The 24,020-nt window shown below is 47.0% G+C and overlaps 1 protein-coding gene across 2 annotated transcripts in view; it reads left to right on the forward strand.

Annotated features, from left to right (window-relative positions):
- The first annotated feature begins 244 nt into the window (after positions 1–244).
- Positions 245–24,020, forward strand: part of FAM171A1 (family with sequence similarity 171 member A1) — a 136,532-nt gene continuing 112,756 nt past the window's right edge. The window contains exon 1 of one of the 2 annotated variants that reach the window (XM_086714860.1): positions 245–558. In XM_086714860.1, coding sequence (XP_086570986.1) covers positions 462–558 — 97 coding nt within the window. In that variant the 5' untranslated portion in view covers positions 245–461. The remainder of the gene's footprint in view (positions 559–24,020) is intronic. The other variant, XM_086714859.1, reaches the window with a different exon arrangement.

Genomic DNA, 24,020 nt, shown 5'->3' on the forward strand with positions numbered 1-24,020 from the left:
CTGGGGCTGTCCCGGGGCCAAAGGTTTCGCTCGCGGCCCTCGGGGAGGCTCGAGGGCGCGCGGGCGGAGGCAGGGGGGCGTCGCTGCGCAGGCGGGAGCGGGGCTCGTGGGCGCGCGGCCCCCTCCCCGCGCGGCGCCGCGGCCGCCAGGTGGCACCACGGCGGGGCCCGGGCGCCGCCCCGCGGGCGGGGCGCGGGGCAGGGCACGAAGGGGTTAAAGAGTTGGCGGAGCCGCCGCCGCGGCTCTTCGGGTAAACCCACCGGGGCGCGCGGAGGAGGGAGCGGCCGTGGGCTGCGGAGCCCGGCGCCGCGCCGGGCGGGGGCGCGGCCAATCGGGCGGCGGGCCCGGCGCGCGCGGAGCCAGGCGACATGGAGGGAGGCGCGGCGCCCGGCCGCCCCTGACGCGCCGCTCCGTCCCGGTGGTCGGCGAGCCGGAGCCGCCCGGGGCCCCGCGGCGCGGAGATGAGCAGGTCCGCGGCGCTCCTCTTCTGCCTGCTGGGCTGCAACGTCTGGAAGGCGGGGACCAAGACGCTGCGGGAGCCCGGCGCCGGAGCCCAAGGTCGGTGCGCGGCGGCGGGGCCCCGGGAGGCGCGAGGGCCGGCGGCCGGTGGGCTTTTGTGTCGGCCGCGGGCCTGCCGCAGCGGCGGCGGCGGGCGGGGAGGCTCTCGGGCCGCATTGTGTCGGCGGCCGCCGGAGCCCCGGCCGCAGCTTCGGCCGCCGGGCCTGCGGCGCACCACCCCCCCCCCCCCCCCCGCTCCCGAGGGGGCGGCGCCGCCCGGGGCCGCCGAGGCGCCCCCGGCAGAGGCTCCTTGCGGGGTCCGCGGCCGAGGCCGGAGGCGGTGCGGGCGGCACCAGCTGTTGCTGCTTCGGGGGGCTCGTCTGCATGCCTCCGAGGGTCCTTCCCTTTATGCCGTGGCGCGGACACGAGGCTCCATCCTCCCCTTCGCCCCGGCCAGAGCGGCCGCCCCGGGGTCGCCGCCGCCCGCTCTCCCCCGCTCCCGGCCCCCCTCTGCCCTCTCGGGGCTCGGGTCCTGGAAGCCGGAACCCGAAGGCTGACCTCGGCCCTTTTGTTGTGGCGTGTTGGGGGTGGGGGGGGTTGGCCGCTGCCTCTCGGGTGCCCCCGGCGCCCTGGGACCCGAGGTCCGCGGCCGCTGGCCGCCACCAGCCTGCCACAGTTTGGGAAAGTTTGGGGGTCTCCTTCCCCTCCCCGTCCGACGTCTTTTCCAGGCCTTAAGGGATTTGCTCAGCGGCCCAAGAATCATCCCCAAAAGGGGAGACAGAACTGGGAGGCCTTAATCATTAAAGAAAAAAAAAAAAAATCATTTCTAGGTCTGTATGTCGCCAGCTCGTGCCTTTTGTCTCATCTTTGGCCTCTGCAAATCTGCTTTCCAGACCTGGGAGTAATGTGGCCGCCTCTGAGAATGGCCACAAGCCTGTCTTTTGTTTTTAAAATAAGACTTTATTTGGAGGGGATCCCGAAGCTTCCTTTGCACGCGTGTGAGGGGACAAAATTGAGTGCTTCTCTGCTGCCTGCCTTTTCACAAGGGTGAGTGAGGCCGCCGCAAATGAGCATCAGCACCCACACCGGATCCAGTGCCCGGCCTCCCCCCGCCCCCGGGCCTCTCTGGGCTGCAGAGAGGGTTTCCCTGCAGCGGTGTAGACCCCCACCCCACCCCCACCCTCCGCCCACCGACTCCATGCCCCTGTCCTCTCCTGGCAGAAAGGTGCGTGTCCTGTAAGGTCTGCCCAGTGGATGCAGTGAACGAGGAGCGCCTCATCCCCGCGCACACCGTCCTCTAGCACAGACCGTGCCTTCCTCCCTCTTCCTCATGCTAATAACCTCCTTCCTTGTAACAAATACTCAGAGCTTGGATTGCCTGGGAGCAGAGAGCCGTGGGTGGGCTTCCGCCCGTGATGTTATGACAGGCAAGGAAGGTTCTACCGTAGTGGTCTGGGTTTAGTTACCTTCATGTTGTACCAAAGGTTTTCGCATTGGGCTCTTGCTGTTATCATTTGCTGGCATCTCTTTCCTGCTTTGCTTTTTTCTGTAGCTATGATATAATAGAACCGTTATGAACTGTGTGTAAATTTAGTAATGTATATTGTGGAAAGGGGGACATTGACAAGGTACAAAAAGACCCATATGTCTCTTCAGTAGGAAATGAATGTTTAGAACATTAGATCATCGGTGTAGAATTGTAGTCTCTTTCATTAATATTCTACTGCTTCTTTGAATCAGCTATTTTAATGAATATGATATTTGTGTTTCAACGAGGCCATTAATTCCAAAGAATGGGTTGAGTGTTTTTGCATTTGAAATAGGAATATATGGAAATATTAAGTTCATGTGCTTATAAAACAGGGGAAGACAGGGCCTCGGTTGAAAAAAAAAAAAAAGTCATGAACAAAACCTACTGCTGCAATTGGGTGAGGACCACACTAGACAGAGATTGGGTAACCAAACTCCCAGAAATGGAATATTCTATGAAGTGGGTGAAGAATGATCAACCAATGAGGATATTGATACCATGGTTTGAAGTGTCTTAGTCTATGGGATGGTTTGAATGGAGGATTAAGTGCCTTGGAATGCCCCCCATCCCCCTGCCCCCCTGCACCACAATTAGTGCCATTAAGTAGAATGGCTTTTTAAAGTGTTGAGCCCAGGAGCTCTACCAGAAGTCAGGGCCTCATTATCACCTAGGTTTTGAGCTAGGACCGTTTTTTACGAGAGTGGATGGTTGCTCCTTTGACATTGGAAAGTAACCTTACCCCCACTGATTTCTTTGAACCCAGTCTTGTCACTCGGCTTGTAACATAGTTATTATTTTTTTTAACGTTTATTGTTGAGGAAGAGAGAGGACGAATGAGGGGGTAGGCAGAGAAAGAGGGACACACAGAATCTGAAGCAGGCTCCAGGCTCTGAGCTGTCAGCACAGAGCCTGACGCAGGGCTCAAACTGACGAACAGTGAGATCAAATTCACGAACCCCAAGATCACAACCTGAGCCGAAGTTGGACTGCCAACGGACTGAGCCACTCAGGCGCCCCTGTAACATAGTTTTCAAATTCAGCTCTTCTCTATCTCCTGGATCTCATGCACAGTGAAGAAAAATGCTACATCTGATTTCATTGTGCAGTCCCACCACAGGTTGTAGATTGTTTTGAATTTAGTTGGTGCTCAGGTAGCGCTGAATGAGCAAAGGATTGAAGACAGTTAATAGCATACACTATAGCACACTGTGGTGAAGTTTTAGAGGAAATCTTCAGTGTTTACCTTCTCGGAAACCTAATTTGTAAGAGTTTTGCTTTTATTATACAAATGGTTACTTGAATCATACTTTGAACGTGCATTGCACACATACCTTCTGCACCAACAGGGTTGAGAAATGACTTAGGAAAAACTCCTCAGAGAACTGGAACACACAAATGTGTATGGTTTACAGTGGTGTTACAGTTACATTCCTGGGACTAAGTGACACCTTCTGTATTAAATGAGTGTTGCTTCATCTAAGGCAATTAACATCTACAAAATTCCTTGGCATTGCTTTGCTCAAGATATTCAAATAAATTGTATTCAAGATAATTGAATAAATCGTACTCAAGATAAAATTTAAGATTTGGCTCCAGATTCTTTCTACTGCAGCTACTTTGACCCAGCAAAGGGCTTTCATAGACAGCGGTTGTCAGCGTGAAGTTTTGCTTTGCGAATCATGAATTTGAACTAGCTCTAGAATATGATTGCGTGTTTTCATTGTTCTCATCGAAGTTTCTCTAAAGTGTTTATAGTGTCTATTTTTTTTTTCTGGGAATTTTACAGAAACTGTTATTCAATAGTACTGACTAATTTCTACTTTCTTAACCTCTTAGACAGCTGTGTATTGAGGCTGGCTTAATAGAGGGGGCTCTCCTTGGAGCGCAGCAAGCTGTGCAGATGTACTCCATAGAGATATTTTTGAAGCCCAGCACTGTTTTTACGTGCCAAAAGAAAGGTCAGAGCTAGGTTAAGGACTTCATGCTCGGACTTATATTGTATGATCTTTATTTTGCTGCTCATTATCTAATAGTGATGTATTTTGCAATGATGTGCTAACTTTATGTTCATCTCAGAAAAGCTACAATCTGTCATAACATTGGAGGTGAATGGTTGGCTGTCTTTCTTCTCTCCGAGAGGCCTGTTCTTTGCCAAATTCAAATTTCGGTTATTAGAACACCGTGATCAGTTGAAAACCCACGGAGCGATGGAAAATATCAGGAGGATCGTCCAACAGGCATGACTTATGCTGATGGTATAATGAGAACATAACATCTAAATAAAACTCCTGGGCTCACGTCCTGGGAAAGTGTAGAGCTTGGATTTGCAGAGGCCACTGGACTTTGTTGTACACCAGGTGTGGGAACTCTGTTGGAAAAACAACAGCAGCATCTAGGTAATTTCTGGCAGAGGCTTTGAGATGACTTTATGGGTTTATATTTGTGTCCTATTTGTACTTTCCCTGTAACACTTTGTAACATACGGCTTTCATGCTTAACATTCCGACCAAAAAAGGGGGGAAATTAGGTAGATTTCTCAAGTAGTAGGTTGCAAATGAAAGTACTTTCTAAGCTTCAGTCAGTTCTTTGTTCTAAAGGCATTTCTAATATCTCTGTAAGTCAGACCGTACATTTGTATTCTTGTTGGGGAATACTAATTTAGTTATTTTAGTAAATACTCCACACGAAAAAGGCACACGCAAATAAGTCAGACCACAGACGTGTATATTACTGAAGGAAACATTGTATACAAAATTTTCAGAAATCTAGATGGAAAAATTTGTCCTGTGATGGCACCCACCTCCCGTACTTTGTGTGAAACATGCCTAATGGAAATCATCACATATTTCAATGATACTCTTATAGTTTGATCAAGTTACAAAGAAGTAATTGGAAACAAGTCATTTTCATTTGATTTTACTGAATATAACTTAAGGATTTTTAAAGACCTCAGTACTGGCTAAATGCTCAGTTCCACCAAACATGGAACTGAAATGTATTTTGAGTGTATTTTTTTAAGTTTAGTTTTCTTAGTAATCTCTACACCCAGTGTGGGCTTGAATCTGCAACCCCAAGATCAAGAGTCATATGATCCTCCAACTGAGCCAGCCAGGTGCCCCTAAATGTATTTTTTTTAATTAAGCTTCAGCACTCTAAATAGACCAGTTAATTGTATGAAATAATAGTGTTTTTTTCTTCTTTTTAAAACAATTTTTTGAGTTTATTTATTTTGAGAGAGAGTGACAGAGAGGAGGGCAGGGACAGAGAGGGAGAGAGAGAGAGAGAGAGAGAGAGAGAGAGAGAGAGAGAGAGAGAGAATTCCAAGCAGGCTCTGCACTGTTAGCACAGAGCCCAGTGTGGGGCTCAAACTCACAAACTGTGAGATCATGACCTGAGCCAACACCAAGAGTCAGATGCTTAACCGACTGAGCCACCCAGGTGCTCCTGAAATAATTTTTTAAACAATTGTACAGTGTGACCCCGACGTGTGTCCTACTTTAAGTAAACCATTGTTTTTGTAAAATGCAGCTTGTAAATAGGCAAAACGTGAGGCAATTAACCACTCTAGAAAGGCTTCATAATAAGCTCCCTAAACACAAAACAGTTCAGGCAGCATGTTTCAGGTGGTTCCACCTTCCGCTGATCGAGCTCTTTGGAATGACTTCGCCATTTTCCAGTCCGTCTGCAAACATTTGCTCTCTTTTTTTCTTTCACTTACCCCTTACAGAATTTAATCCACATGGATTCTAGTAATTAAATCCTTTTATGTGGATGACTCCATTTTTCTCCCTCTGGCTTTGACATAATGTCTTGGCTCTTTTTCTTCTTATCCGACAAGCTACTGGACGTCCCCCCTTCAGGACACTGAGTCTGCCTCCAACTCCTCATCTTTCAGCCTCCCCCAGCCCAGCACAGCCTAAGTTCTCTGTTAAGTAGGCTTAAAATCTGGGCGTCTCCTTAGACCGTTTGTCTACCTTGTAGTCTATACAGTCAGTAGTCTTACGGGTGCTTTTATGTGGCACGTTTATAGAGATGTCTTTAGATCAAGATAGACGCAATTGTGTAGTACAGAAGGAACCTTGAGGTCAAGTTTATCCTCCTGGTTCTGGAGATGAGGAAACTCAGGCCGAGAAAACTAAGGTGATCTGCGGTCACGGTGCTTTCTCCCCACTCACATCCTGTGGAAGGTAGAATAATGGCCCTAGAGATGTCGATGTCCGGATCCCTGGACCTTTGAATGTATAACCTGTAACCGCTGAAAGAGGGAGTTTGCAGAGCTAATTAAGTCAAGGGTCTTCAGATGGGAAGATTAACCTGGATTATCCAGATAGGCCAATGTAATCCAAGGATTCTTAACCGGAGCGAGGTGGGGAGATCAGAGGGAGAGGAGATGTGACCAGGGGAACAGAGAGACAGTGGAGATGCTTCACTGCTGGCTGTGAGGATGAAGGAAGGGCCGTGTGCCAAGGAATGCAGGCAGCCTTTGGAAGCTGGAAAAGACAAGGAAATGGATTCTCCCCCAGAGCCTCCAGAAGGAATGCTGTCTCACTGACATCTTCACCGTAGCCCAGTTGATACTGACTTGGGGCTTCTGTCCTGCAGAACTGTAAGCAGTAAAATTATGTTGTTTTGAGCCCCTGAGTGGTGGTACTTTGTTAATGGCAACAATAGGAAACTGATACAGATACCGACCCCCAAGAACTGTGAAGAGAGCCTGGCACCCATACAGCCAGCATAAGGGCACCGTGGTAATGGGCCATTTGGGGGGACCGCAGCTAGTGAACGTAACATTTGGAGGAGCGCGTGGAGTTTTTTCATTTTCTTAACAAAAGTCTGCCAAACTGGAGCCATGGTGAGGATCCTTGGGGAGTACCTCACGGACCTCCCCTGCCCCACTATCACCAAACAACTTTTTTTCCCAGATGCACTCCGTAGGCTGTGACTTTTATTTGTAAGCAAAGTGCATGAAATCCTCTGCGTTCCTTCTAGAGTGGGTTTTATTCATATCTGCAGGGAGAATACAGAACCGCCCCCCCAAGCCCCCTGCCAAAAGCTAGTTTTAGAAGTCTTGCTTGCTTCTAAACTTGGCTCTAATTTTTGTTGAAACCTGTCTCTTGGTTACTAAATGGGGTAAAAGGCCGCTGTGATCGAAGGGCGCCACCAGTGCCTTTGTATAATGAAAGGATAGGGGACCACTCCCCCTGGAATGGCCTCCCGCGTGTTGCGTGTTGTCTCGGGCTGGGCGTCCCGCCTCTGATACCTGTGCCTCTCGTCGGCGAATGGGCCCGACGGTGTGGAACACCTGGGCATTGCACCTGTTGGGCAGCACAGGAGGAGCAAAACTGCTTGCTCTGCAGTTTCTAGCTCACTGGGAGCAACGTTCAGTCCAGTGTAGCCTAGAGAGGGGAGCTATATGACAGCTGGACAGGTCCCAGGGGAGCAGCTGATGGGGCCTCTGGTACAGAGGCTGAAGGGTCCCCATTGGAGGCTTCTCCCAGGGAACTGAACTCAAGAACAGAGAGGAGCTTGGCTCTTGTCGAGTTCAGGGCCTTGGTCTAAAGGTAAATAAGGAACGGAGAAAGGGAGAGAACCACTCAGTCATTTTAAGACCTCGCCTCACGTGAAGGCGTCACACTTCCCTTCCCGTTGTGTCTCATAAACGCTCCCTCACTCGCTCCTCACTTTCACGGTCGTGTATCCTCACCCTCATAAGGCACCTGTTGAAAGCATCCTGTCTTCTCTCTCTCTCTCCGTGTTGTAGTCTCTTCTTTCAACCCAGGCTCTCTCCGCGTGTCCCTCTTCAAACACCATCGTATTCGTGTTTCTCTCCTGCAGAAAAACATTTAATCCTTTCCTGTTGCCCAGCATGTAAAGTCTAAATTACTAAGTCTGGCCTTGACGACTCTGCTGCCTTTCCTCATGCACCTGCTCCAACCTTTGCGCCCCCTGCTTCACCAGCTTAAATCCCCTTCTCCGACTGGAACATTCTGCTCATCACCCCTGGATGACCGCTGTGCGTCCTCACTTCCCTTCACCTCCTGCTCCACTCTTCATGCTCTTACAATCCTCCATACGGAGCATGCGCCCTGTGAAGACTTATGTAAGTATGCAAAATACCTACTAGACAGAAGAGGGTGGGGGGGGGGACAGCATATTTTTGGGTAAGCTTGATTATTTAGAAATCCTCGGCCTCTGATATTTTACAGTCCAGCTGGAAGACAAATGGAAAAATAAATTAAGAAGGACATCACCAAGGGACTTTTTTTTTTTATGTAATTAGGCAAGAGTCTCTTGAGTAAAGGTGAAAGCTAGTAACAGTTGTCTGACTAAACGTCCAGCTATAAGCTGTGATGTATATTTCTAGGTGTTTCAAGGATTTATCCACAATGGGACACAGGAGGTTTTATTTTAGACAGTATAAGCGTGTGGACATCTCTCCGTGCTCTTAATGGTTATAAATTAGGTTAAGAGATGTCCTACTGGGAATCAAATATTTACGCAGTGACAGCATTGATTGGAAATGTTGGTACTCTTGTCAGATGAAGCTCTGAAATAATAGTTACAGGACAATTAGGTTAAAACTCATATTTACGTAAGTGGAGAGATAAGGTGGTCAAATATAGATCTGATATGTTCATCCACTATTTCGAATCCTTAATTTTATGTAACATTTAAACACATACTCAGATATGAAAACTGACAAGATCTTTTGGATTTGGGGGGAGTAGCAGGCAGAACAGGAAAAGCTGGCTTTTAGAAGAAGACACCTTTGAAGTAAGCACTGAGTTTATAAAAGGTGGGTTTTTCCTTTTGTTTTGTTTTGTTTTGTCTTAAGCTATACTGCACAGGGACAGAGAAATGTGAGCTTGAGGAGGAAAGTTAATTATTTCCAAATCAGACGAGCATTTCATTTGCTTAGACTGACTTTTTTGAGCACAGGATTTGAATGGAAAACTTCCTGAATTTGTACTGAAGGAAAGGTTTCTAATGTAATTTTTAAAACATTTTTTAATGTTTATTTTTGAGAGAGAGAGAGAGGCAGAGAGTGAGCAGGGGAGGGGCAGAGAGAGAGGGAGACACAGAATCGGAAGCAGGCTCCAGGCTCTGAGCCATCAGCACAGAGCCCAACGCGGGGCTCGAACTCACGGACCGCGAGATCGTGACCTGAGCCGAAGTCGGACACTCAACCGACAGAGCCACCTGGGCGCCCCTCTAATGTGATTTTTAGTGTAATTTTGACAGAGCTGAACTCAGTCCCTAAGGTGAGCCACTCTATCCAAGCCGTCACCGGGAGCTCTGCCTCAGTGGATGAGGTGCCCGCTCCCCCTCTTCGCCCCTGTAGTGCCCGAGTGGGGTTGTGCTCTGCGTCCTTTGCACCACGGTCCACTGTGCAGGCTCCGGGGAGGAATTTGCTTGCACACGAATTCAGGTGGTAGTCAGAATGCAGCCCCTTGCGGGTGGATACCAGGCGAGGCTCCTCTTTCCTTGCCCCTTGAGGCTGCCTGCAGTCCTTGTCCCCTTGCCCCTTCCGTTGCTCAGCCGCAGCGACAGCACCTGGGCAGCTTTTCACACCTCAGATCTCTCTCCGATTTCTCCTGCTGCTGCATCTCTTGGACCACAGCCAGATTGACCTCTCTGCCTTTGAAAGGGGCCCATGCGATTAGTTGAGCCCACCGGATAATCCGGGAAAGTCCATAACCTTAATCGCCCCTGTAGTCTCTTTTGCCACTTGACCTAACGTATCCGCAGGTTCCAGGGGTGAGGGTACAGATGCCTTTTGGGGGCTCCTGCCTGGTGTAGCCAGAATGTAGACGAGGGGTCACCGGGCAGAGGGGATGGGGAGGCAGATTTCCCTGCCGTCGAGGTCAGTGAGCGTGGGAGGGAGGACAGTGGAGCGCCTTCCCTTGGCGAGTCCCGAGGATAGCTCTGGACGAGTGTCTCTTCTGTCCTTTCCTGCGCCAGGACCTTACAACTCTGACATGGACTGGTACACAAGGAAGTCCTAAGACAGCTTGTGGGATCCCAAATGCCATGTTTAAAGTCGTCCTGAGTTTTCCTGTTTTGTCTCTGAGAACTTGAAAGTGAAGTTTGTTTCAATAACTGTGATTTACTGAGTTCACTGAATGGTAAATATTTATGGGATCTCTTATATTTAATGTTAAATCTGTGAAATAGTGGCAGACACTCTCTGCTTCCTTCACAGAAACGTGAAGAATAATAATGGCAATTAGCTAACGTGCACTGGGTGCTTACCACCTGCCAGACATGATGCTAAGTACCTGGATGGATTATCTTCTTTAATCTTCATATCGTTCCCGTGAGACGTAAATATACAGTAACTGGCAGAGGCCACTGTGTGACCGTAGGCAGCCTGCCCCCTGCCCTCAGACTGTGCTATCACAAGATTTGGAGGATTAAATTATAATTTCTCATAATTTTGATCCTGTGGCATTTTACCAGCATAAATAAGGGACTCTTAATAGGTCTGGTCGTTTTTATGCGGAAAAGACAAATCACCTCCCTTGTGTGGTCCCTGTTAGCCTTTGAACCATGGAAAGCAACCTCGAATGGTCATTTTCTGAGCGGCTCCTAAGAGCCGAGCTCTGTGCTTCGTGTTGTGTGGGGTCCAGATGTGTAGAAGCGATAGGAAGCTCCCACGAGTACCTCTCCTGAGCTCTTGAGGGAGGTCCAGTCGAGCAGGGTGGGATTTGGGGTAACACCCAGCTGGGCTTGGGGGAATCTCCTGGCTTGTGTTCAGAGCCCATTAGTTTTTGGCAAGACTGTTTATATAACAAGAGAAACTTGTTAGGACCCAACAATTGGAGAGTTGGAGGTAGGGAAGGATGTGGTTGTTTGTAAAATAGTCCTGCAGGTTTGTTTGGATCCGTAACGTATGATGGGATGCCCTAGCTCTCCTTATGGCACCACGTGAGGGCTTTACTCACTCTGAAGTAAGTGTGAAATACCGGTGTTTATTTGGCATTTGAATTTACTTGCAGAATTTTAATCCTTTTCACTCTTTGAAAAGACTTTATTCATTCGTCTTGGCTTATACAATGATCCTGAAAATAAAGTTTTAAATGATGCTAATTATGGCACTGTAATCGATTTTTTTTCCAACTTATTTCATGAGCATATTTGGCCATACAAAAAAAAAAAAAAAATGGAAAGAATTTTACAGTGAATACCCATACTCACCACTTAGATTCTACAGTTACCATTTTACTATTCTTGCTTTATTACCTATCAGTTCATCTTCCTATCCATTAATCTGTCTTATTTTTTGATGCATTTTCTTTCTTTTTAAAAAAAATTTTTTTTAATGTTTCTTTATTTTTGAGAGAGACACAGTTTGAGCGGGAAGGGGCAGAGAGAGAGGGAGACACAGAATCCAAAGCAGGCTCCAGGCTCCAAGCTATCTGCATAGAGCCCAGGGCTGGGCTTGAACTCAGGAATGGTGAGCTCATGACCTGAGCCGAAGTCAGACATTTAACCAACGGAGCCACCCGGGAGCCCCTTTACTGATGTATTTTAAAGTACGTGTCAAACATACGCACTTTCCTCCGAGTACAACGGCAGGCATATCATTAATTAGGATTCAGTATTCCATTTTTTCCCAGAGGAAAATTTACATACAAGGAAATACACCAGTCTTAAGTGATGACATGTGTATATCTGTGCGAACCCAAGTCCCATCTTGATACAGAATATTACCATCATTCCAGAAAGTTCCCCCAGTACCCCCTCCAGTAAATCCCTGCCTCTGCTGCTTGGGGGCAAGCACCTTTCAGATTTTTTCCACCATAGGTTACTTTTTTGCCTGTTGTAGAACTTTCACATGAATGGAATCATACATTCCATACTCTGGCTTCATTATTTGTCATGAATAGTATTCCATTGGGTGAATATCTTACAGTTTATCCATTCTCCTCTGGATAGACACACAAGTCCTTTCTGGCTTTTGGTTGTTATATCGTTGCTGTGAACATTTTTATACATTTGTTCGTTCTTTGGGCATGGTTTCATTGTTCTTGGGAAGAAACCAACATTTCTGGGTTATAGGTAGGTGAATGTTTAGTTTCTCAAGAAACTGCGAGATGTTTTTCCATCATATTTTTCTATACTCCCACCAAAAATGTGTGAGAATTACTGTTGCACCACATTCTCACCATCATTTGGTGGTGTTGGTTTCTTTAGTTTTAGCCATTTTGGTGGGCTAAAATATACATTAGGTGGCTAGATCGATACATTAACAATGCAGTGCATACATTTCATTTTCCAGCTACAGTTTTCCAGGCTTTAGTTTTTGAGGAGTGTTAGAGCACTTTTAGAAATCAGAACTGTTTCGCCATTATGTTTATTTTTATTCTCAACCATGTTTTATTTATGCAGGCTTTAATTTTTCTTTGATAATTAAAGTCTATCACATGACCACATTACCTCCTCACTGAATATCCCATCTGATCGGGTAGAACCACGTTATCACATACCTACCAAGTAAGCCGTGGTACATGCCTGTGCATCTGTGTACGTGAGGATGTGTATGTGTGTGTGTGTCAGGATAGAGAAGGAATGAGAGAGAAAAAGAAAAGTAACCCTTCCAGAGTCTAACATTTACATACTGCTCAGGTTAGATAGGTTAATATAGGACTAGAGATTATACAGGACTGTTTCGATACTTATTCTCTTTAAAGGAAACCAAATGTATATGCCATTTATGTGTAAGAATCCGTACACTCAAAGAAGTGCCAGGATCTCTTCATGGCCAGGCAGCTTCTAGGAGGTTTCTTGGGATACTTTGTTAATAACCCTTTTAAGTCAGTAGTGTATTGAGTCAGCTCCTCAACATTAGAATACTTTGAATATTCTAATAGCCTCTTTTAATCAGTTAAGATAGTATAGTTCCAAATGTATTCATTCACAAAAGCCAGAAAAACTTTGAATCAGAGTTGAACATACCAAGAGAGCTATGGGAGAAAATGAAATTCCTTGAGATTGAAGAAGCTCCCCTAATGACTGGGTATATCCTTTGGAAATTTAGACAAGATAGCATCGTTTCCTTCTATCCTTTGCTTATGCCATTAACCTATACAAATATACATTTGACACTTCAAGGGAATGTGCATGTCTACCTGCAGATTTTGTGGGGCTGGGCTATTCCAGAGATCCACGTCTGGGATTAGGGAAAAAGTGGGTGTTTGAGTCAGGTCCTCTATTTTTCATTTCTGTTTCTTCCCTCATGTGGCCTCTTCTAACTTTTAGTCTGTTTCTGAGCCGCCTGCCTTTTAGAAACTATATCCGTGCAAAGAACAGTGAGACCTGTGTCCGGTTTCCCCGCTGTATATACTGTTGCCTTGTTAGTAAAGCTTCTCTCCTCAAGCCCTTTGTCTGGTTTCTGTGAACTTCTGTACAGACAGATAGAATTAGTGGCATAAATAGCCCCTCTGTTTAAATTAAAATAGAGATTTCATAAAAAGAGAAGTTTTTTCCAAACTTAGAACGTTTTCTTGTTTCCGTACTCATGAGATACATTTGTTTCCCCTGATTCCTGAGTATGGAATCTCAGAGCCCTGCGTTTATTCAGTGTTTACTGTGATAGAAAGTTGTTCTCTGGGAGCTGCTGGCCCCTTCTATTATGTTTTTGATATTAAGGAAGTCTGTGGTTATTCCAAGTTAGGAAAGCACAATAGCATTAGATAAATGCAAGTCCATTATTGCAAATATCGCAGTACGAAAAGGCGGTATCTGCTCAAGGATGACCTAAAAGAAGTTACTTGCGTTTGATGTCACTCGATTAAAATATTCCCATCTAATGGGAGGTTGGAGGTAAGTGGCTTTTAGATGTCTCTTTTAGAACAAGGTTTTTCAATTTTTGCTTGGGTGATTGATCTCTTTCTTTGTTACCTACCATCTGCTGTCCATGTTTTTGAATGTGCGATAAAGCATATGGGAAAGGAATAGAAAAGTTAATGCATTCAACTGGTGAGGGTGGAGGACAGTATCTGCAGTCTGGTCAAGTTTACAGCCCATCTGCGAGCACAGGGAGCCCTTTTAAAACGTAGCTTGGCTCTCCAGGCTGTCTGTGCAGAGCCCCCTCGGTCCACCGCTTGTCCAAATGTCACCAGTACGGCTGTGGCAAAATTAGGTCTCTCCTTCCAAAACTATTTCACTTGGCACATGGGGCATATACTCAGTGCACAGTTTCGTGGGTGCGTTTTTTCCTTTACTGTAAACTTAAAGACTGCCTAGTGAAATTAACCTTAGAAAGTGATCCTTTAATTCAGCTCGCTCACCTCTTGGCAGCACAAACCGTTAAAATGACTTTTAACGCCACTTTGTGTTTTGATTCTTGTGCCGCAACGTAGATTTTGAGTTAGAGGTAACATTGATAGAAGTCTCCCATTGTGTTCTTTCCCCACTACTGTTTGAAACAGGTTTGTTTTGTTTTTTTTACCATCTTGAACCTCATTTGCCTTTTCAAATTTAAAAATAAAATCATTGCCTATAAAGATTTCAGTGTCTTAATGGAAACCTATTAGATGTTGCATTAAATATTAAACTGAGACATTCTAAATCAGTACACGTAAAAGTAATACATAAATGCTAAGTAAACAAGAGAAAGGAGTTAATGGCTTTCAGACTAGGATATTTTTTTATGTGCACTAATTAGATAACATGTTAATTAAGGTGGAACTATTCCCTGCTTATATCTTCCCATTTGTTTGTTTTGTTTTTTTTTTTTTTAATTTTTTTTTCAACGTTTATTTATTTTTGGGACAGAGAGAGACAGAGCATGAACGGGGGAGGGGCAGAGAGAGAGGGAGACACAGAATCGGAAACAGGCTCCGAGCCATCAGCCCAGAGCCCGACGCGGGGCTCGAACTCACGGACCGCGAGATCGTGACCTGGCTGAAGTCGGACGCTTAACCGACTGCGCCACCCAGGCGCCCCTGTTTGTTTTGTTTTTAATGTTTATTTGTTTTTGAGACAAAGAGCATGAGCAGGGGAGGGGCAGAGAGAGGGAGACACAGAATCCGAAGCAGGCTCCAGGCTCTGAGCTGTCAGCACAGAGCCTGACGGGGGGCTCGAACCCATGAACTGTGAGATCATGACCTGAGCCGAAGTCAGATGCTTAACCAACTGAGCCACCTAGGCGCCCCCATATCTACCCATTTCTAAATTCAGAATCCTTAAGGAGACGTTTACATGAGAGAAAGGCCTGGCAAGTTAGATACTTCTTAAACTTCTTTTCCTCTTAGCTGCTTCATGGCAGATGAACCACTCTTTATCCATCCACCCATCCACCCATCCACCCATCCATGTACCCAGCAAAGAGTCTCTGCTGTCCTTACCTTTCACTGCCGGAAGGTTGATAATACTAATTTCTTAAATGGCAGATTTTCAAGTGCTTTCAGGTCCGTTATCTTTTTACTCCTCATAATCCTGAGAGGTATCAGGAAAGAGATTATTCCTTTCTGTGCATGTGGGTGGGGGAGCGTGGCTTGAAGTCATGCACTGGTACAGCATGGAGATGATAATCCCACATACATGCTCCTCCTCTGTTCTCTTAGAGTGTCTCTCTCGGTTGCTTTAGACACTCACACTCACTGTTTCAGTCATGATTTCTGCTCAGGGATTCTCCAGTCTGAGCCACCCAGTTTCTGGGCAGCCGTCATGCTCCCTACCAAGTAGAGCTCACACATTTAATAATGAAAGTGGGCATTATCAGTCACTTCTTATGGTTCCATGCTCTGGGGACCCAAAGATAATTAAGCCCCCACTTTTCAGGAACTCGAGCTCCTATGGGAGAAGCACAGATAAACAAACCACTATAGGGAGGAGCAGAGCATAGAGGGATGCGGAGGAGGAAATAACTAACTGGGTAGTCAGGGAGGCTTCCCAGGAAAGTGGCTTGTGAGGTGGGGTTTGAAGGCTAGAAACCACACAGAGAAGGGGAGGAAGGCACTCCCAGGGCCATGCCACCATCCATATGAATTGTAGCTTTTTTGTAGTTTATAAAGCGTTTGAAAAAGACTTTTCTTTTTTTTTTTTTTTTTTTTTTTTTTGGCAAAATGACAGTGGCGTTGCTGAGCTGCTGGTAAACTCCTGTCTCCTGCTTCCTGCAGGGGCATAATGAGTAGTGGGTATTCTTCTAGGTCTGTGAGCCGGGCGGCTTGTCTCATCTATCTTCCTCACCTGAATTATTGCACATCCCCTTTTCTCGTTGATTCTGCACGGTTGGTCAGTCTTCAGCCAGATATCCCAACATCAAAGGGACTGGTTTTCTCAGTATCACTCGTCTCAACTCTAGGCCCTGCTAATCTCATGGAATTTATTGAGGACACAGTTAGTCGCCTTTGTTACTGAGCTCCTTTACTGTCTTTTTTTAAGTTTGTTTATTTTTTTTTTTTTTAATTTTTTTTTTCAACGTTTATTTATTTTTGGGACAGAGAGAGACAGAGCATGAACGGGGGAGGGGCAGAGAGAGAGGGAGACACAGAATCGGAAACAGGCTCCAGGCTCTGAGCCATCAGCCCAGAGCCCGACGCGGGGCTCGAACTCACGGACCGCGAGATCGTGACCTGGCTGAAGTCGGACGCCTAACCGACTGTGCCACCCAGGCGCCCCAAAGTTTGTTTATTTTTGAGAGAGAGAGAGAGAGAGAGCACAAGCAGGGGAGGGGCAGAGAAAGAGGGAGAGAGAGGGTCCCAAGCAGGCTCCATGCTGTCAGCATGGAGCCTGACATGGGGCTCAAACCCAAAAAACCATGAGATCATGACCTGAGCCAAAGTCAGATGCTCAACAGACCGAGCCACCCAAGTGCTCCTACTTTCTTTTTTTTTTCTTTAAGTTTATTCATTTATTTTTCAGAGGGGAGCGGGCGCAGAGAGAGAGAATTCCAAGCAGGCTCTGTGCTGTCACCGTGGATCTTGATCTCACGAACTGTGAGATCATAAGTTGAGCTGAAATCAAGAGTTGGACACTTACCTGACTAAGCCACCCAGGTGCCCCTACTTTCTTTTCTTCACTCTTGTTCTGCTCTTCCAGTGGAGTTAAGGGAAAGTGCCCCACCACAGCAGCCAAAAGGATATGGAAAGTTCAAACTCTTTAATGGCAACTTTAGCAGCGGAAGAGACTTTGAAAATTGTTGAACATCACCGCTTACACCCAGATTTTAGTTAGTTTACATGGGGTTATTGAACATTGCACTGCGTCTCTTTTCAGGTACTAAAAATGTTTGAGATAAGGAAGCTGATGCTGATTCTTGTTGGGATGGGGTGCGAGGGACCTAGTGCCCAGAGAAGGCTCCTCCAGCAGTCCTCATGGAAGCCATGGTAGAGGCGTCTCCATGTGGGGAGTGGCTTCTTGAATGGCTTCAGGAATGGCTGGAAGGTTCATTGGATTCTCTTTACTTTCGCAGGAATTGAAAGGGAAGGGGCAGAGTGTGGTAGGGAGAACGTACAGTTTAAGTGCTATTCGCTCTCTCATTCATGGATATTTATTAATCCTGTCCTGTTACTTGTCAGACAGTATAAAATAGACTCACAATCCCCACTGCTCCAGTTTACAATTTCGTGGATGCAGTTAACTCTTCAGTGAGTGGGACTGCTGTTTCAGATGGAAACGCATACCTAGGCCTGTTGTAGAACACTGTCTTTAGTGTGAGCTGTGTGCATATGGCCTTGTTCTGTGCTGTGTACCGCACCGGCCCCAGCTCCTTCTGTTTCTAATTACATGTCATTTTTCTAGGTAGTGCTCTAAGTGACTTCCTAGCTTGCTGTGAAACCCAACAGGTTTGCTAATAAGCCCATTGCAATTGTCACACACACACACACACACACACACAAAGAGAGGGAAAGAGGAAAGAGAAAACAAAAAAATTATATAATCCTATCTAAAATTGAACTTGGGAAATATTTTCCATTTCCTCCTAGCCTATTACTGTACATAATTTAAAATTGACACTGTTTTAGGTGCTAGCATGAAGCCAAATTACTTTGAAGAATTAAGGCTAATGGATAAAGAAAAGGCAGACAGCTTTATGACTCAGAGCAAAGGTGAAATAAAATTGAAAGAAGTTATAAAGTGAAACGCAATATAATGAAAGTAGTACTTGATAACTTTCTGAGGCTACTTGCCCGGGCTCCGTGGAACCTTTGGGATGGGGAGCCAAAACAGAAAGCCAGTTCTCACCACTGCTTCCCAAATTTGAAAGCAGATACGAATCACTTGCTGGTCTTGTCAGATTCCGGGTCAGTGGGTCTAGTGTGGCCCCTAAGATGTTGTAACTCTTACCATGCTGCTGGTCGCTGGACCGCACTTGAATTGGTGAGGTTGTTCACTGCCCGTCCTGTCCTAATATTTAGATACAGGCAAAAGCAGACCCAGGAAGCCATCGATTGAATCTGGCTACTTCTTCCTCAGATTTTTAGCCTTGCAGTTTAAGAAAGCTACCTAGAAAATGTATTCTCACCTTATTCAAAGCCTACGTTCAAGAGAGGTAGCTGGTTCAATATGTTCAGGTGTTGGGGCGGAACCCACATCACTCGTGACTTAGAAGGAATTGCGGGCCTTTTTTTAGGTAAGAATTCCCACTCGGTTACTTCATTCATACAATTAAAGTATTCATTCATCATGTACTAACTGTGTAATGAAAACCCTGCATAGCTCTGAGTGACTTTTGGTTTGATTATCTTTAATTTGCTTGCAGCCCGTCTCCAGCCATGCTGCATATAGTTTTAAGCCAGTAAAAACTATTTCAGGGCAATAGAAACACTGATACCATTCCGGTTTTGTTTATACTTGACACTGAACTATCTTTTTATACCTTCTTTTTAATAATTTTTAAAATTTATTTACTTACTCTGAGCTAGAGAGCACAAGTGAGGAAGGGGCAGACAGAGAGAGGGAGACCGGATCCCAAGCAGGCTCTGCCCTGTCAGCACAGAGCCTGATTCAAGGCTCAAACCCACGAACCATGAGAGATCATGACCTGAGCCGAAACCAAAAAAGTTGGATGCTTAGCCAACTGAGCCACCCAGGCTTCTGTAGCTGTACCTTCTTTTTAAATGGAGTACGGCTGTTATAAACAGTAAAGCTTGCACATTTTTATCGGTTTTATGTTAGTATATGATCTTTAGTTTTGTGTGGATTGCATCTGGAATAAGTCACTTATTGCCTGCTGTTTGGGCTTGTTTAAATAAAGAATAGCTGACCACTGTTACTCAGATATAGAGTCCCTTTTTTCCCCATAATTTTTTTTTTTAATGCTTATTTTTGAGAGAGGGAGAGACAGAATCCGAAGCAGGTTCCAGACTTTGAGCTGTCAGCACAGAGCCCGACGTGGGGCTCGAACTCACAGACAGTGAGATCGTGACTTGAGCCGAAGTCGGATGCTCAACCGACTGAGCCACCCAGGCACCCCTCACCCGTAGTTGTTTTTTTTTGGTTTTTTTTTTGTTTTTTTTAAGGGCTAACTAATGACTAGACTTCTGAGTCACTTTATTCGAAAGACATGGCTTTTGCACCACACTCAGATACCAGCAGCAGGCTGTGCCTGCCGCCCCAGCCGTGTTTTCTTCTCCGTCCCTGTGTGGAAGGTGGGTGAGGCCCTGCTGAGACAACGAAATTCCTAAGTGGCTTTTTTGTAATTTATCTCCCTGGAGATTCTTGGCTGCAGAGTCCCAGAAGTCCCAGAAGACCTTCAGGGGGCCGGTAAAATGATGATCCGTGTTGACATTCCACCTCACGAGGGTTGTATGTATTTCTGTTCTGTGCTTTTAAAAGTAGGAGGTAGAGTTGGGTGCCCCTGTCCTTTTCCTCTTGAAACGTTCACCTCCTTGCCTCCAGAAGAAGCACCACGTGTCCAGATGAGAGCCTGGGTGCTCAGGAGTGAGCTCTAGGCTCGACTGGGCCAGGCTTGTCGGCAGCAAACCAGGTTCCTGGAGGGAGTTGGAGGGGGAGGAGGTTGAGAAAACCCCCGGGGCCTGGCCCATCGCATTCCGGCTTTGAGCCCGGAGCTGTGCAGTCAGCACGTCCCAGCCTGTGGCTCTGTCTCTCATCTTCAGCAGATCTGGAGGCCTTTCCCCCAATGAGGAGGGACATACCTGTGAAACAGCCCCCCCCCCCCCCCCGGACTCCAGAGCCCCCGTGTACGATTTCTTCCATTCCGCTGCCAGGAATGCTGCGGTCTACGCTCAGTGTCCCCACTTGCTCACCCCCACATTCACCCTGTAACCCTCTGCTGCCCATCCCCCATCCCCCCCACTCCTCAGGGACCCCTTTTGCCACAGCCAGCGCTCATTCCCCGGCCCGCTCTCCTCTGACACCAGTACTTTGTCTCCATGACATGCGGCCCCAGCTTCCATGGCAGAGGCGTCTCCTGGCTGGTCTCCTGCCTGGGCTGCCCTTCCTCAGTCCCCATCGGGTCTCCCCTTTCCTCCTCTTCCTCTTCAGAGAAAGCTGTGACCTTGGGCTCCAGCCCTGAACCCCTCAGAGCATCTGCTCTACACTGGGGCCCGTTTCCAGCTGTCAGCTGATGGACCCCCAGATCTCCCCCGGCCGCCCCCAGGGCAGTCCTCCCCCCTTCCCCCCCCCCCCCCAGCACCACCTGGGCTTTACTGGCCAGGGGTCTTCATTCGTGGTTGTCCAACACGCTCGCTGTGCTGCGCCTTCGGACCCACCCGCCCCCACCCACCCCTTGCCCGAGTGCTTTGTACTGACTCATCTTTGCTCTTCCTAAAGCCTCAGGCATCCTCCCCTTCGGGGGCCATCTCTGGCTCCCCCTTTCCCTTCCCGAGTCTGTGTGCATACCTTTGCTATTCATTCAACAAATATTTATTGAATGGCTCCGTATTCCTGGCACTGTTCTAGGTGCTGAGGGCACAGCAGAAAACCCTCCCCGCCTGGTACTGAGCAGTTGTGTGGTACACATGGGCAGTCCGTCCATCTCTCCTTGAGGCCGGAACTGCCTCCCATCTGGTCCTCAGTGGCTTTGCTGAAAGAGCAAATCCGGCAAGGCCAGTTTTCTCCTCTTTCCACTGTGCCTTTCCTCCACCTCTCTCAGGAGCGAAAACAGGAAAGAGAACTTCATAATCACAAGATGAGCCAGATAAAATTGCATCACTGTTTCTGGTTTCTGCATCCAGTTTGTTGAATTTTCGTGTGTGAGCGTGGTACAGAGTGTGAGTTGAATGCTTCCTTTGTTTGATAAATTTGCTCAGCTGCGGCCCACAACGAAAGTTTCTCTTCTGCTGTGTCCTTTGTTCGGAGCTGAAGAACCCCGTTCTTTGAAAAGTCACTGAGAGGGATGTTCTGCTTATATCTTATTCTAGACAGCCCCTATGCCTGGGACTACCAAAGCATTTGTTGGGAAACAAAACACAGCGTTTTCAGATGTTTTTATCTTGTAATGCCACCATTCCTTCTTCCCAAAACAAACTCACACAAATTGACTTTGGGACCATTAGCACTGGAGCTGCAGATAAACTAAGGACACCCAGTTGAGTGGCATTTCAGACACACAGTGAATAGATTTTTAGTGTAAGTGTGCCCAAATCGTGCATGGAACATAATTACACTAAAAATTATTTGTTGGTCATCTGAAACTCAAGCGTAACGGGACATCCTACATTTGAGGTCACTAAATCTGGCAACCCTTACTGCCAGCAGAAGGCACTTGTTGGGATTAACCGTCTTTTAGCTCTCCGTTCAGTCATGGTGACTTTCCGAGGGACGTCCTCATATTTGGTGAAGGCTCCTGCCTTTGCCGACTGTAATCGCAGCCCCACCTCTGAAGCCCTTCTCAGCCCTCATTAAGCGGGAGGAACAGTGACAGGCACGTCTTTCAGCCTGGAGGTGTGGGACCAGCTGTGCCAATGTTGCTTGGTTGGGAAGGTGAGGTCACAGATGTGAACCCAGTCTTCGGTCCTTGAGGCTGCTTGCCCGCTACAGACGTGGAAACAGTCCGATATGCAAATATATTCAGTTTAGCTCAGCGATAATTTATTACGTATTGGTTTGAAAGGCAGAGAGGGAGAAACCGTGTCCCCCTCCAGGATGCTCACGGTCTTGAGAGGAACAAGCATTCCCAGTGGGGCTCAACCTTGGCTGGACGTTATAATTACCCAGGAGCATCAGCAGGATTCACCCCAGAGACTCTAAGTTCGAAGTCTAGGGGGGCCTGAATATGGGTAGTTTTCCCAAGGCCCCCCCCCCTCTGATTCTGTGTCAGCCAGAGTTGAGACATGCTGACTTTCATCTTTGTGCTTGTCTTGAAGTATTCCCCAAGTGTCAACGTGCAGTTAAGGGACAGAACCTCTGCTTACGGAGTAAACACAAGGCAGATTTAATGCTGGGCCATGACTCTAAGGTTGGGTTTCTAAGCTGTTCATGTAATGGCCCAAGTGGTCAGAAAGTCATGTGTGTGCCGAATGCATTTTAATTTTTTTTTTTTAACATTTATTTTTGAGACAGAGAGAGACAGAGCACGAACAGGGGAGGGGCAGAGAGAGAGGGAGACACAGAATCTGAAACAGGCTCCAGGCTCTGAGCGGTCAGCACAGAGCCCGACGTGGGGCTCGAACTCACAAACTATGAGATCATGACCTGAGCTGAAGTCAGACGCTTAACCGACCAAGCCACCCAGGTGCCCCCCGAATGCATTTTAAAAATCATATATAAATAGGACTGGAGAGGGTCAGACTTGGCATCCTGGAGTCCCTCAAATTGGGGTTAAAATTTTCTGGGAGCTGTAGTCATGTTTATTGCCATTTGTCATCACCCCTCAAGACTTTTAGCAACGGGATACGGTTGCAGAACTAATTAGGAGGCACCCTGACTGGCAAAGAGTCTAAATCGGCAGCCTGGCTCTGCCATTCTGCGTGCGACAAGCTCGTAACAGTCAGTGCTGGCATTTAATTATACTCGACTTTCCATTCATCACTTTAACCGTCCCAGGTTAACGCCACTACAGTTACATCGACACACTGCACAGAACGAAGGATTGATGATAAAAGTCTTGAGGGGTGACTCCCGGGGTAAAGTGGGCTGGTTTGGTCAGCAGACCGCCTGTGGCTTGCACCCCGCATCACTGTGCCTCTGAGTGTCCTTGAGGACCTCCTGCATCTGAATCTCGGGATGCTAGTTAAATATGCAAATCCTGGGCCCTGCCTCACAGATCAGGACCTCTGGGGACGGGCCTACAAATCCCAGACATAGTCCCTGTGGTCCCGATGCTGACATCACGGGGTTAATCCGAGCAGTATTTTGAGCGTGGCAGACTCAGAAGTCAGACGGAGATAGAAGCCGTCCGTTATGTTATTATTGTTGTTGTCGTTACTGTTATTGTTTATGTGGACCTCCCCCTGTTTGGGGCGGGGCAGCGGCGTCTGACTCTTTGTGCATAAGGGTCCCTTTGCCTCTGTGATGTGCCTGAGGATCTCATGGGCATCCTCAGAAGCACAGGTATGTCCCGGGTTGTCTCCAGCTCTGTGGAGTAGCTGACAAGGTGTGCAGAGCTTGTCTTTCTGAAAGCCGTGTTGCCATGGTATCACTTTCCCCCCTTGATTCTTTCTTCCTGTTGCTTTGAAGGCAGGTCGATTTTTTTTTTTTTTTTTTTTTTTTTTTTACTATGAGCAGAGTCTTCCCATTTAACTCACAAGTAATTACATGTATCTTATCATAGATCTTCATTAATGTACAGTGGAGCTAAAAATAGGATAGTGGGTGTTACCAGCAATTGGGGAAAAACGAAGGAAACTATTAAATAAAGTTTTCAAAATGTGCCTTGTGAAGCCTCTTTTTGCTAATGTGGGTTTTGTACTGATTTGGAGAATGGCTTCTAAGTGTAGCCTTCGGTCTGCTGAAAACAGAACGTGTTACACTCATCAGTCACCTGGACCAGTGGTTCTCAAGTAGGACTTTCTGTGAGCCAAGCAGAGGTGTTTTAATACCCAAAATGGAACATTTGGGGCTTTTTCCAGGTTGCACT

Source organism: Puma concolor, chromosome B4, assembly GCF_028749965.1.
Source record: "Puma concolor isolate L17-30 chromosome B4, mPumCon1.1.hap2, whole genome shotgun sequence".
In the NCBI taxonomy this organism is placed as follows: domain Eukaryota; kingdom Metazoa; phylum Chordata; class Mammalia; order Carnivora; family Felidae; genus Puma; species Puma concolor.